Here is a 15,015-nt window from a genome sequence, read left to right on the forward strand (position 1 = left end):
TAGTCTATTTAACTGCTACTTCATTGAAAACTGGACTTCTTGGCTTCAGAATTTTTGGATCTTGATAGGAAAGTGAGTGAGTTATGAAGTTAGTAAGCTCCTTCAAGGACCCAGTTTTTTTTTTGCTGGTCCAGATAGCACTTGAGGAGGGGACTGATCCCCATTAATTCTCTTCTAATAGCAGACCATCACAATAGCATAAAGGGTACCTTTGCCATCTGCTGTATCTTCAAGGAAGTCCAAGTTCTCAACAGCAGTAAATATAAAACTATCCTAGACAGGGTCTGGAGGAAGACACAATTCTTCATTCAGTTCCATGTGGCAAAGAACCTCACTTTCAGTTGCAATCTCCAGGTGGAATACTCTGTTTTGGAATGAATTGATAAACCAACAGCTACTTATGTGTAATCTACCACTGTCTCACAGTTGTCATGCATGTGTTGGAAACCTGCCTTTCACTCAAACACACGTACATGAGGCTTGTGCTATGCTTGCTTATTAATATACTTGTGCTGAAGTCATTGAAACTACTGATGCACTTCTTAAAGAAGTAGAACAGGTCACACTTTTTTTTTTTTTTAAGGTTTGTCATCCACTATGGATCCCTGAAACTCCCATATACTCCAGGACAGAATAGTTTTCCATATAAATTTAGCAGCTGCAAACAGTTTTCATATTACAATTAACATCAGTGCTTTCTTCTGCTTTTGGTATCCTTAAAAGCTGCAAAAGATGTGGTGCTATGATTCATTTCTGCGGATAGGATTGCAAAAACTACGTTCATATCCCACAGTTCATCTTCAATAAGTTTTTTTTAAGAGCCTTTCTGCTAAGCACTTGTTCCTCTTCAATCCCATTCAAAGCACACTCGGTACTTAGCTCTGCATTGGCCATCAGCACCACTTTCCCATCCATTAGAGCCCTTTTGAGGCAATATATGAACTCCCGCTGAGTCGCATAGTTTGCAGTAGTAAAATCAGTATTGGTTTCTGTTGCTTTGCCCTTTTGACATGACATTGTATATATTACTGGTGTAGCGCTTGGTGTAACACATTGCATATCACATCCTACGCCAGAAATGTATGTAATGTTATGTGCGTGGGTGTCTTTTGGGTCAATGTACCCTTTACTTTCTTTGCAGTGCTTTTGCTAGGAGTACTCCTTCATGTAGTTTCTGATCTGTTGAAATATGCTTAAGGGATGCCTTTGAGTTTACTGCAGAAGAAGTAGTTCTTCTTCTCAAAATGTACCATATGTACACTTTCTTCTTCGAGTGATTGTTCACGTCCATTACACATTAGGTGTACGCGCACCGCGTGCACGGACGTCGGAAACTTTTTCCCTTAGCGGCTCCCGGCGGGCCGGCGGGCCCCCCCCCCCGTTCCCGCCAGAGCGGCGCCCCGCTCGAGGGTATATATATCCCTGCCGACCCGACCACTCCAGTTCCTTCTTACCGTCCGTGGCGGCGTTGGAACAACTCTGTCTCTCGTCTGAGAGTGTCCCTTAGCAATAGTCAATTAGAGTTCTAACAGTTATCAGTTAGTTGTTGTAGTGTTTAGTCAGTAGTTAACAGCTCATTAGAGTACTTAAAGTTCCTGCCGGGGTTGTTTGTTCAGCCCCGGCACCGGCCCCGGACGGTGGGGTATGCCACACGCCCAAGGCTTCAAGGCTTGTGCCACGTGCCGTAGGCCCATGCCATTGAGCGACCCCCACGCTTCATGTCTTCGTTGCCTGGGGGAGGCTCACCAGAAAGAGCGCTGCAAGATCTGTAAGGCTTTTAAGCCCAGAACTAAAAAAGAGAGGGACTTCCGCCTTAAGCAGCTGCTCATGGAGACGGCGTTACAGCCCTCCACTTCGACGGCACCGTCTGCCTCCGTGCGGAGTGCCCCTGCCTCGGTGCGAGAACCGGCGCCAGTGGGTCATCCGAAGACCGCGGCACCGACCCAGCGGGGAAATACACGACGCCGATCGTCTTCGCCGGCGAAAGTGAAGGGCCAACCTAAGGCCCGAGGTCGCTCCCCGCACAAGAGGGCGGCACCGGTAAAGACCTCGAGTGCCCCTAAGGCCGATACGGCCCCAACACGGACCCCGGTAGTGGCTCCGGCGCTGAAGGGCCCGTCGAGCCCCGGGATGGGCGCGTCGAGCGAGGAGGAAGGGCTGGAGGAGCTAGTGGAACAGCCCTCCACTCCGGACACGTTTGGGGCAGCTAAGGACCTCATTGCCTTGTCCGTCGAGGCCCCGGCACGCGCTGAAGGCGCCCCGCCTATGCTGCCGCGCAGAGGCAAGCCGGTGATGGTGCGCCCATCACGGTCGCCGTCCCGGCACCGTTCCAGGGACCGGTCCCGGTCGAGCTCCGCCTCGGTGGACTCCCGGTTGCCCTCGGCGCAGGAAGCACCGCAGCAGTCAGGCTTCAGCAAACGGTCGGCACCGACGCAGCAACCAAGCACGAGTCGGCACCGCAAAGCATCGGCGGTTCGTTACCCGAGGCCGACCAGCCGTAGCCGTTCCCGGTCCCGAGATCACCGGTACCGTTCCAGGTCCAGGTCGGCAAGGCACCGTTCCAGATCCTGGTCGCGGAGGCGCTACTCCCCAAGACCAGACCGGCACCATCCGACGGCGCCACCGTGGCCTTCCAGATCACCGTCAGTGGTCTCGGGGACTGACTCAGACCGATACGGCGGGTATGCCCATAGGTCACAGGACAGCAGGGACTACGGTCAGTCCCAATGGGGCCAGCCGAGCCAATGGCCATTCTGGACACCCTGGGCCTACCACCAACAAGGGCCCCCATCGAGAGCCTCGAGATCCGGGCCATCCCGGTACCGATCCCGCTCCCCGCGGCACCGCCCGCAATCGTATAGGGAGGCAACGGTCTCTAGACCACCGGAGCGGGAAGGAGTGGACTCGGCACCGAGTACGGTACCGTCCCAATCCCACGCTGCGGGTCAGGCCGCAGAGGAACAATTGGCTGACGCAGGTTTACAGGACAATGAGGATGGGCAGAAGGCCCCGACCTCTTCCTCCTCGCCAGATGAGGCGGTAGCGGGCACACTGGTGTCCGGCCCTCCCCCGATTGACCACCGGGCACACCAAGACCTGCTTCGCCGGGTAGCCCTCAATCTGGGCTTGCAAGCGGAGGAGACTGTAGAGCACGATGACCCCATGGTCGATATCCTGAGCCCAGAGGGCCCCTCCAGAGTCGCACTCCCCATTATACGGACAGTACAGTCCAACTATAAGACGGTGTGGCAAACACCGGCCTCCAGTGCTCCAACTGCAAAGGGAGTGGAGAGGAAATATTTCGCCCCATCTAGAGGGTTTGACTTCCTCTTTCTGCATCCATCCCCCTGTTCTTTGGTGGTCTCGGCGGTCAATGAAAAGGAGCGGCATGGCCAGCAAGCTCCTGCCCCCAAGGGCAAGGAAGCCAAGAGATTGGACTTGTTCGGGAGAAAAGTCTATTCTTCGGGGGGCCTTCAACTGAGGATCGCCAATCAGCAGGCGATTCTAAACAGGCACAATTTTAACTCTTGGGCATCAGTCGCCAAGTTTAAGGACTCCCTCCCATCTGACGCGCATCAGGAGTTCAAGGCCCTGGTGGATGAGGGAATGGCAGTGGCCAAGACCTCTTTACAGGCCGCGCTAGACTCAGCAGACGCTGCGGCTAGAACAATTGCGTCGGGAGTCGTGATGAGACGTTCGGCGTGGTTGCAGGCTTCAGGTCTCCCGCCGAAGGTGCAGACCACGCTGCAGGACCTCCCGTTTGAAGGTTCGGGCTTGTTTTCCGACCAGACGGATGCCAGGCTACATAGCCTTAAGGACTCCCGAGCGACCCTTAAGTCGTTGGGTATGCACACCCCGGTAACGCAGCGTAAGCCCTTTAAACCCCAGCCGCCGCAAAGGCAATACCATCCTCGACCCCGACACGAACCGTACCGCCGTCGAGGCAGGGATAACAGGCGGAGACGTAACAATACGCCTAACCAGGGCCAGAGTCACGGCCAGGGCAAGCCACAGCCAGGAAATAAGCCAGGCTTTTGAAGTTACGCCCGAGGACAGCGTACCATATCCCATTTCGGATCCTCCTCTGTCTTTCAAAGACCGCCTGTCCCATTTCTACCGGGCATGGTCGCGCATAACATCGGACCAATGGGTCCTGCGCACAGTGAAGGCGGGCTATACCCTCCAGTTTTCCTCGCCCCCTCCCTGCCATCCCCCTTCCCCGTCCCTCTTCAGGGACCCTTCTCACGAGCAACTTCTCAAGCAGGAGGTTCAGTCCCTTCTCGCTGCTGGAGCAGTAGAAGAGGTTCCAATAGACCTGAGGGGAAAAGGATTCTACTCCAGATACTTCCTGATCCCCAAGGCAAAAGGAGGCCTCCGTCCTATTTTGGACCTGCGCGATCTAAACAAGTTTCTGATCAAAGCTCGCTTCCGTATGGTCTCCCTGGGAACTATTATTCCATCCCTGGATCCGGGGGATTGGTATGCTGCCCTCGATATGAAAGACGCCTACTTTCACATCTCAATCAATCCGGCCCACAGACGTTTTCTGCGCTTCGTCGTCAACCAGCGCCACTTCCAGTTTACGGTCCTGCCCTTCGGCCTGGTGTCAGCACCACGAGTGTTCACAAAGTGCATGTCCGTGGTAGCAGCCTTCCTTCGAAAGAGAAGGATGCGCGTATTTCCGTACCTGGACGATTGGCTACTCGCGGGCAGGTCGGAGGCCGAGGTCCGGTCTCACGTGACGCTGGCCCTGCAGACGTTCGACAAGCTCGGCCTCCGGGTCAATGTGCCCAAGTCCACGTTAGTCCCCACACAGAGGCTGGACTTCATAGGTGCAACCCTGGACTCGGTAACCGCACAAGCGAGCCTACCAGAGGCACGGTTCAGGTCAATTCACAGAGCCGTAAGCACAGTCCTAATGTTCCCCACGACAACGGCAAGGTGTTGCATGCAGATTCTGGGGCATATGGCAGCTTGCACACACGTGGTCAGACATGCCCGCCTGAGGCTTCGGCCCCTACAGTTGTGGTTCGCTCATACGCACCGCCCCAACAGAGACCCATTGGATCAGTAGTCACGATCCCAAACCAGGTGCTCGGCTCGCTACGCTGGTGGCTAGATCACCAACAGGTATGCGAAGGGATCCCCTTCGATGCCCCACAGCCCACTCTGACGTTGGTAACAGACGCATCGGACTTGGGTTGGGAGGCACACCTGGGAGAACTGCGGACCCAAGGGCTGTGGTCCAGAGAAGACAAGCTACTTCACATCAATCTGAAGGAGCTAAGAGCGGTTCGCCTCGCCTGTCAGACCTTCCGCGCCACCTTAAAAGGTCACAGCGTGGCAGTCCTGACGGACAACACTACCGCCATGTTCTATATAAACAAGCAGGGCGGGTCACGGTCTTCTCCCCTCTGTCGCGAGGCACTCCAATTATGGAACTTCTGTATAGCCCATGCGATACACCTCATCGCGACGTATCTTCCGGGGATTCAAAACGGCTTAGCAGACCGCCTCAGCCGATCCTACCGAATGCACGAATGGACGTTGAGGCGAGACGTCCTGCATTCGATCTTCCGGAGGTGGGGCTTTCCCCGGGTGGATCTATTCGCCACCAGGGACAACAGCCAATGCCCTCAGTTCTGCTCGTTCCAGAACCTCAGCCGGGGGTCATTAGCAGACGCTTTCATGATTCCATGGGGAGGGAGCCTGGGATATGCCTTCCCTCCATTCCCACTCATACACAAGGTTCTCCTCAAAATCCGCAGGGACAGGGCGACGATCATACTTATCGCCCCGGCCTGGCCACGCCAGCATTGGTTCACGTCCCTGCTGGAGCTGTCAATAGCCGATCCAATCACCCTCCCCCTCCATCGCGACCTAGTCACGCAAGACAAAGGTCGCCTACTCCACCCGAACCTGTCTTCGCTACATCTCACGGCATGGCATCTCTCTGGCTGAATGATGCAGAGCACAGGTGCTCTCACCAAGTCCAGCAAATCCTCCTTAATAGTCGGAAGCCCTCGACAAGAGCGACCTACCTGGCAAAGTGGAAAAGGTTCTCCCACTGGTGTGAGCCTCAACGCATACAGCCTTTACAAGCCTCGGTTCCGTCGATCCTGGACTACCTTCTGCACCTAAAGAATCAAGGGCTTGCGCCCGCCTCTATTAGGGTTCACTTAGCTGCAATCTCGGCCTTCCATCCGGGAGAGTTGGGAGTGTCAGTGTTCTCCAACCCCACAGTGGCCCGATTTCTCAAGGGGCTGGAAAGGGTGTTTCCCTACTCGCGTCCGCCTGTCCCGACGTGGAGTCTGAACCTAGTCTTAACAAGACTCATGAGTTCCCCCTTTGAGCCCCTAGCCACTTGCTCCCTTACGCACCTCTCGTGGAAGGTGGCGTTTCTCGTGGCCATCACTTCGGCCAGAAGGGTATCGGAATTGAGAGCCCTCTCTTCGGAACCACCCTATACAGTGTTCCATAAGGATAAGGTGCAACTGAGGCCGCACCCCAAATTCCTCCCAAAGGTGGTAACACAGTTTCACATGGGGCAGGACATTTGCCTACCGGTGTTTTTTCCTAAACCCCATACGGACCCTCACCACCGCAGCCTACATACCCTGGATGTCCACAGGGCGTTGGCTTTTTACCTGGAACGGACCAGGCCGTTCCGCAGATCGCCCCAGCTGTTTGTTGCTATTGCGAAACGTATGAAAGGCTTGCCTATCTCGTCACAGCGCTTATCGGCATGGATTGTGCATTGTATACGCACTTGTTACGAGCTCGCCAATGTTCCGGCCCCGGAGATCCGGGCCCACTCGACTAGAGCCCAACCGTCCTCAACGGCCTTCTTGGCGCAAGTCCCTATCCAGGAGATCTGTAAGGCAGCCACCTGGTTGTCGGTGCACACGTTCACAGCCCACTACGCGATCCATCATCAGACCAGAGAGGACGCGATGGTCGGTCGGGCCGTGCTACAGTCAGTTGTATCTTGACTCCTACCCACCTCCAATAGTAAGCTTGGGAATCACCTAATGTGTAATGGACGTGAACAATCACTCGAAGAAGAAAGAACGGTTACTTACCTTCTGTAACTGTTGTTCTTCGAGATGTGTTGTTCACGTCCATTACACTTCCCACCCTCCTTCCCCTCTGTCGGAGTCTCCGGCAAGAAGGAACCGGAGTGGTCGGGTCGGCAGGGATATATATACCCTGGAGCGGGGCGCCGCTCTGGCGGGAAGGGGGGGGGCCCGCCGGCCCGATGGGAGCCGCTAAGGGAAAAAGTTTCCGATGTCCGTGCACGCGGCGCGCGTACACCTAATGTGTAATGGACGTGAACAACACATCTCGAAGAACAACAGTTACAGAAGGTAAGTAACCGTTCTTTCATAAGCCGAATATTTTTGGTGAAAAAGTGACTCCTCAAAGAGCGGGGGTCGGCTTATAAACAGGTCTACACCAAAATTTGATGATTTTAAACTCTATGGAATCGTTGAATTGAATATCTAATACATTGTCGTTTTGTTTACCTGGAGCGTCTGCAGACATGGGCCCCCGCAGCTCCCATTGGCTGGGAATGGCGAACCGCGGCCACAGGGACCTCAGGGGCTCCATGCCTGCAGATGCTCCAGGTAAACAAAACATCCCGACCCACCAGCAGCTTACTCTGACAGGCTGGGAGCCAAAGTTTTCCAACCCCTGAAATATAGGGTCGGCTTATGAAAGGGTGATACAGTTTTTGCTATTTTTACTTATCCATCTTGGGGGGGGGGGGGGGCGGCTTATAAACGACGGGCTAATGAACAAGTATATATGGTATGTCTTGGGACTTACTATTAAGTGTCTTGCCCATAGCTGGCACTTGTCCCAGCAACCTCAACTTTTTCCTGATGCTCAATGTACTTCCTCTCCAACATTGTCAGATTCAGTTTATGGGTGCACTTCTTACAGCATGTAAGGTGCCACTGAGCATTGTGTTTAACTAGGTCCTCAGCAGTAGTATTCTCCGAAGAGTCAGCTACTTTTCATCTCCCCATTGATGCCTAAAAATGATCAAGACCAAAGTAAAAACAAGGATTTTGTAATAAATTACTTTGGGATTGTAATTAATTATGTTATATAATTATGTGCATACTGTTTGCAGATGGATTCCAGTAATTTCTAGCTGGATGCTGACATCTTAATCAGTGTGTCATTATTGAGGCTACGTTTTAGTCACGGGTATTTTTAGTAAGTCATGGACAGGTCACGGGCAGGAAACAAAAATTCACGGCCTGTAACCTGTCTGTGACTTTTGCTATATACCCCTAACTAAAACTTGCGGGGCAGGGGGAGGTGCCGCGGGTGCTGGGGGGGGATGGCCTGTGGGGGTGCCGTGGGTGCTGGGGGGGGGATTGGTGTGGGGGGGTCTTACCCAGCTCCATGTGCTGCCTCCGCCCCAAGCCTCGGTTCTGGAGCTCCCATTGGCTGGGAACTGCAGCCACTGGGAGCTGCGGGGGCAGTGCCTGCAGGTGGAAGCAGCACGTGGCGCTAGGAGCTGAGGATGGGGAGTTCCTGTCGCCCTTCTGGCGAGACACTCACCCCCGCAAGGTAAGCACTGCCCCGCACCCTAGCTCCCAGCCCTGAGACCCTTAAACCCAAACTCCTGCTGCTGGGGGGCAGGGGAGCCCGAGATTGCCCCAGCAGTGGACAGTGTGCCTGGCCCGGGGGTTGCTCGAGCTGGCCAGGCAGCCCCAGGGGCAGGTGCACCAGCTACTACAGAAGTCACAGAGGTCATGGAAAGTCACAGAATCCATGACAAACATGAAGCCTTACTCATTACAACTCTTTTGGCGTAATAAACCAAGCTGATAATCAATAGCATTGAACTGCTTCTTTTTTAACAATAATGGCAAATAAACTTGAGGTACTTCTTCCATTTATAGTAGTCTGTAACATTAAAAAATGTAATCAAATATCATGTTCTGAGCATTAACTGATAAGAGTATACTGGTAGTCAGGGGCCACAATTTAACTTTGACATGTTTGACATGCGTCTGTTAAAGTATAATTTAAAAAGCATTGGGTTTTTTTAAACTTTTTCTCAAATGTATATCTACAGAATTGTTTTAGGGTTGTCATGTTTGGTACCATTGTGTTTGTGGGAGAAAAGGCTTTTGAATGATACTGAGCTTGACCCATTTCTGATAACATATAAAAATTTCCACCAACCGGGGGATTAGCAAGTACACCCATTCACTCCGGATAGGATGACACCACTGAAATTATGATTCTGTATATATTTTTTTTAAATCGAATTACATGAAATATGACTGACTAATCCAGATTTAGGTAGCTGGATATTATAAGGAGTAAAATACTTCTGTAGTGAAGAAATTCTTAAAGCCAAAAAAACCCTTTATGTCTTGGAGCAACTGAAAATGTCTGCTCTGGATCAATGTGTACTGTCTCAGAGTAGATCTTTGTGATGTATGTCCTTAAATTCTCAGATGAATCATATGCCCTTAAATTGAAAATTACTATGTGAGAGGGCTCTGGGTAGCTCAGGGAGATAAAGAGCCTTTCACGTCTGATCACTGGTTCAAATTCAGTACAGGTTAGTAATCAAAGTTATCATCTAATATAGCTCTTCATTCCTCTTTTGAAGTAAGTTGGTGGGATCAGTCACATTCTCGGTGGACTAATGTCCACATCACAAAGCAACAGCACAATCAGCACTAATTGGGCACCCTTGTTGGCGGTCCTTTTAGTCCTTGGCACATAGCCTTTTCTTTCACTCATAGAGATGTCCCTTGAGATCAGTGCGAAGGCCAGTTGGATGGAACCACACAAAGGATTATGCACTGCCACCAACCATTCTGTATCTGTTCTGTGAATAGGGCTTTCATTTTCTAGCAATGTCAATCTGACTGCTTTTAATAGACATGAAAGTCACTGACTTGTTGGGGAAGATGGGGTAAAGGAATTAGCAGAAATGCATTAAGTTGTCTCAGCACATGGAAGCTTAAAAAGTAAAAAGTTACTTCTAGTTATAGTAATAGATGTTATTAGTAAGGCATTAGAGAGAAGCTTCCCTACCACTCCAGCTGCTTAAACTATGTGACCTGTAGCTAAGACCTTCAGTCTTAAGCATAGGTACTTAAAACAAAGATCCCAACTTCTCAAATTATTTATAAATTTTAATATTTCATTGTTAATATCCTTTTTTCATCCAGCTTGTTCAGGTTTTCAAAATTCTTCAGGGTTAATATAACAGAAAATCTTGAGTTGGTTTAAAGGAGATGCCATTCAGTTAGAAACTGATGCTTTATAAATTGGACAGTAATCAGGGCCTCTGAAGAGGCATGCTCATTGTATCTGTCGAGTTTCATATACTAGCTGACTGCTTTACTGTGCCTTATGGAGCTTTGATTGCAATATGCTGTCAAGAGCCAACAGTCCGTGCTATTTATTTGGCTTAGTGCCAAGTCTGGCTCCTTGATTCCTCAAGAAGTTGCTACCAGCCCAGAGGGGGCAAAACCAATGAGCCATAGGGCATGCTTTTTATTAAAGAGGAGTCAAAGAGCGAAAAGAAACCACATCAGCTGCTGTCAATACTGAGCTAGTGCCAGAAACCCCAAGGCTACTACTGTTGCAGAACAACTGCCAAGCACTATAAATCTGAGATTTACTGTGACGCAAAGTTTCCTTAAGAGCTTAATTTCTGAAGCTACTGTATTACTTTTCTCAAAGTGCTGTATTTTTAGGTAAAATCCACTTGAGGGAGTGAGGGTTAAGATATAAGTGTGAGTTTGATGAATGAAAGAGCTACGCTGTGTGTGGGTTCTTGGCAAGTTGCCATGTCTTTGGGGATCATAGAAATTATTGATGACACAGAACACTCGTATGCCCTTAGCCTGTACAGCTGATTCAACATGGAAATAAATGCTGTCTAGAGAGGAAAAGTTTTACATTGTATTAAACCAGTGGAGGTTTTGAATCTCTTAAGTGTGTATTAGAAATGTATATATGTATTTTTAAACATTTGCTACTTTATGTGGAATAGCATTTAAATACTATTCTCTCTGTGTGTTTATGTTAACAGTTTGATAACAGGCAGAGTTCTGTTTATAGCAATGAAATGGAGGAAAACTGAAACAAGAAGGAAAGCATCTTTCCCTTAATTTTACTTCCTTATTTGCATCCAGGCACAGTTTTAAATAGGATTTTTTTCTGGTGGTTTATTGTATATGAAACTAAAAGGAGAACTACTTTTAGACATGTGCATAAACAAAAATTAATGGACTAATTTTAGTATTTTCCAGCATATTGACATGTTTTAAAATAATAATTGCTGTGTATTCAACTTTTTTATTTCAGGCAAATGGTATTAAAATTGGCCCTCAGCATGCTGCTAGTAATGCAACACTTACAGGCAATCAGGGAGGACAACAAGCTGGTGGAGGCTGCTGTTGAACCTATTTTTACTTTCTAGCTGCCCAAATGGGGCCCACTAACTTGTTCTTTCACCCTCCCCCCACTGCAGCTCAACTGAGACATGAAACTATTGTAAGTTGGTTTCATGCGGCAGAAGAAGACTTTATCCTTCAACTTCTTGTATAACTTTGAATAAATGGTTAATGTTCACTTAAAGACAGATTTTGGAGATTGTATTCATATCTATTTACATTTGATTTCTAGTTCAATTGATGTGATTATTTTTGTTAAATGTTGTCTTGTGCCCTTGACTACGAACTGAATTGTATTAAACACTACAAAGTCATCTGAGTATTTTAATCAGTTTGTGTAGTTAGGTTTCCCAGCTACTGTGGTTACCTAATGTTTAATATTGTAGAGCTGTCCAAGTTTTTGTCAATTTTCAAGGCTATAAAGAAAAGCAGAAGGACTCTTTTAATTCTGTATTTATCATTTACTTTCTGTATATATAGTTTAATAACCTGCTTGGGTGTATTTGCCAAGCTATAATTCTTTAATGCATTTGCATAAACTCTATACTATTTAGAGCTTGAAAACTACAGAAACATTATTAGAAATCGCTTGGATGCTGAATTTTAAACCTTTTTGACATTGTTAGCATGTTCATCCTCTCCTGCCATTATCCTCAAGTCCAAGAAAAATGCTTAATGTATATTACTGGAGGCTACGTATGTGTTAACTATTTTAATGCCAAATGTTTGCTGTTTGTCCACAATTTCCACAGCACCTCTTCAGAAATGGATTAGCTATTTGCCTTAATGAATACTGTAGGTAAAAACACAGTATAATGAATGAAAAATACAGGAGGAATTGATACCCTTTTAAAATGGCACATTATGAAGACTTTGATCTTTTCGTATTTCTTTTTCTTGTTTACTGCTTGATTTCTCAGTATATTTTTCATGCAGGACAGTTTTTCAACCTAGTTGTACAGTGACCGTGTAAAGTTTTCTTTCAGTGGCAACTTGTAATCCTAAATATATGGTAAGCATCTTGTCTGTTGTGAAAGGGGTGTGACAATAAATCTGCCGGATTGAAAATCTTGATAAAAGCCAAAACTGGAAATGCTTTTGTACTTTACTCAATGTGGTGGTTTATTTTATTTTTCTCACAATGAAATAGTTAACAGTGCAAAATAAAATTCTGTGTTTAAGTATTTAAACTGGTTAAGGTGCAGAATATTAATGTCGGTCTGACTGCAAATGAGGAAACAAACAACTTCCCATTATTTTTCATATTTATATATATACATTCAAAAATAACAGGGCGACACTGATGTTAGCTCATGCTTTATATACCTCTCTAAAGAAAAGAATTTCAGCCACAAGCTTTGTCTTAATGGACCAGGAGAGACTGAAGCATAAATCTGGGGGCACGGAGTCCCCCTCAATTCATCTAAACTTACTATCAAGCTACAAAAGGGAACATTAACATCTAAAGTTCAATCTGAGAAGTGTAACATAGCAATGGTTCTGAGATTAAATAAAGTTTAAAAGTATGTGGCGGTCTTTTGCAATTTTTATAAGTGTTATTAATGAGCAAATGATCATCACTGATTCTAATTTTAGACCTCTTTCTAGCCCATTATAGTTGTAGAAGTATTGGAATCTAATACATTATGTCCATCTATATTTTCAACTAGTGAACATTGTGAGACCATTATAATGTAATTCCATACTTATCTCAGTTATGAATATTAATTATTTGTAATATAACATCATTTGAAACCAAAATTTTGTACAACTTGAAGCATTTATAAAGCACAAAAAAGAAGTGTTTCCCTTGTGCTGACTCAAAGGTACTACACTGATTAAATCAATTCTAATCAGTTATATGGGTAATGGTGGTAAACAATGTGATGATTGGGTAGCCACACAAGAAATCTAAGAATAAAAATCTACCTTGGATCTGATTGGTAGTCTAGCAATACAACTTGCTACCTTATGTGAGCCAAGAGTCTTTTGCTCCCAGGATAGTGGGAGCTGCCAGTGCTACAAAGATAAAGTGCTTGATCCTGGAGATGTGAGAAAGGAATACAGTGCTCCATAGTACCCTCAGGCCATTTTGGAAATTGGAGCCAACCTTCCTTGGCCATAGCAATGGTCAGTATAATAAGTCTTATGGACAAGAGATTCCCCTTCTCCAATACAGCCTCGCCCCCAGGAAAAGGGCAAGGGGTGATCATGTCCTCTGAGTGATAGGTTTTGGAGTAGAACTAAAGAAGCATCTCACAACCATTTCACCTGCTGAAGGCTTGGTGGACTCTCCATTTTATAGGATTGGAAATCTGAGCCAGTCTTGCAGAGCACCAACCTTAGTTTTCAGACTATACTAGTATTATTCAGAAGGCTGCAGACTGGAGTAAAATCTTCACTTTGATCATGATGCTAATACTACTCCAGTAGAAGGATGTAGTAGAAGTTCTGCTACAGAATCCACTCCTCTCCTAGTCCTGTTACTGGTACTTTCAAGGAGGAGCTAGAACAGGGCTCATGTTAGTTCGTGGGGGGTGTCCTGCTGCCCGGCTTTGGCCACCAGTTTAGTGTGAAACTTCTCCTTAAAACAAATACTTTTCACTGTAATATACCATCTGCATCCTTTTGTGTTTTGAGGAATTACCCATTTTTTTGTGTGGATATTCAACACTCCCAAGTATAGCTACTGGATTGAGTCACCAGCAGTAGGCTGGACTAGGGTGTTTGTAATTCCACAGCACACTTTACCAAGGTTATGACAATTCTGTGGCAAATTTTACAACTTTATTTACACCTTATTAGCTGTGATAATTTATCTAATTTCCTAGTTGCATTCAAGAAACCCATTACCTTTTTATGGCCAAAAAATTGCTTGGATGACAATGGAATTTAAATATTTCATTGTACATCAGGGACTTGAACAGCTGCTGTAATCTAGTGGAAAAAACACTACTAGCACTGGAAAAGTCATATCAAGGTACAGTATTATGCAACTTGCTAACTGTTTTTGTCCCTTTCCTAACTTACAATATGGAGTAGAAATACTGCTGATTATAGAAATGGTAAATTCAGGATGGCAAATTCCCTCAAGCAACTTCTAGGCTTTTCTGTATCACTCCTAATACAAATAGTAACCAACCTCCTGGAATTTAGGAACACTCACTTAAAGATTCTGATCTTGCCCACAATGGTTTTATGCCAGTGCAATTCCAACTTTAATAGTTAGCTTTGATTTTATACCACAGTGAGATCAGACTCAGGCCTTTTGTTAGTTAAAGGTAGCAGTATTCCCTCAACACCGTTAAATACGCTAAATTGTTGGGCTTATTTGTTACAGAGAATAGTGTTATAGATGTGGATAAATAGACCATCTGCTGAATAATTACCAGGAAAAGAAAATAAATCAAAGTAATTTATTCTGCAGGTATATTTATTTTGTACATTTACCTCCAAAAGTTTAACCTTGGGATAGTCTATACATTTTGGGGGGGCTGGAACAACAAATTAACGAAGTTGGAGGTTATGAGACTGCAAACATCCTACTAATCCTAGTAATTCTACTAATTAG

General features: G+C 46.9%; 1 protein-coding gene across 1 annotated transcript in view; it reads left to right on the top strand.

Annotated features, from left to right (window-relative positions):
* The window catches only part of RAB2A (RAB2A, member RAS oncogene family), an 85,905-nt gene extending 72,935 nt beyond the window's left edge, over positions 1-12,970 (top strand). The window contains exon 8 of the mRNA XM_034762985.1: positions 11,356-12,970. Coding sequence (XP_034618876.1) covers positions 11,356-11,451 — 96 coding nt within the window. The 3' untranslated portion in view covers positions 11,452-12,970. The remainder of the gene's footprint in view (positions 1-11,355) is intronic.
* The last annotated feature ends 2,045 nt before the right edge of the window (positions 12,971-15,015 follow it).

Source organism: Trachemys scripta, chromosome 2 (assembly GCF_013100865.1).
Source record: "Trachemys scripta elegans isolate TJP31775 chromosome 2, CAS_Tse_1.0, whole genome shotgun sequence".
In the NCBI taxonomy this organism is placed as follows: domain Eukaryota; kingdom Metazoa; phylum Chordata; order Testudines; family Emydidae; genus Trachemys; species Trachemys scripta.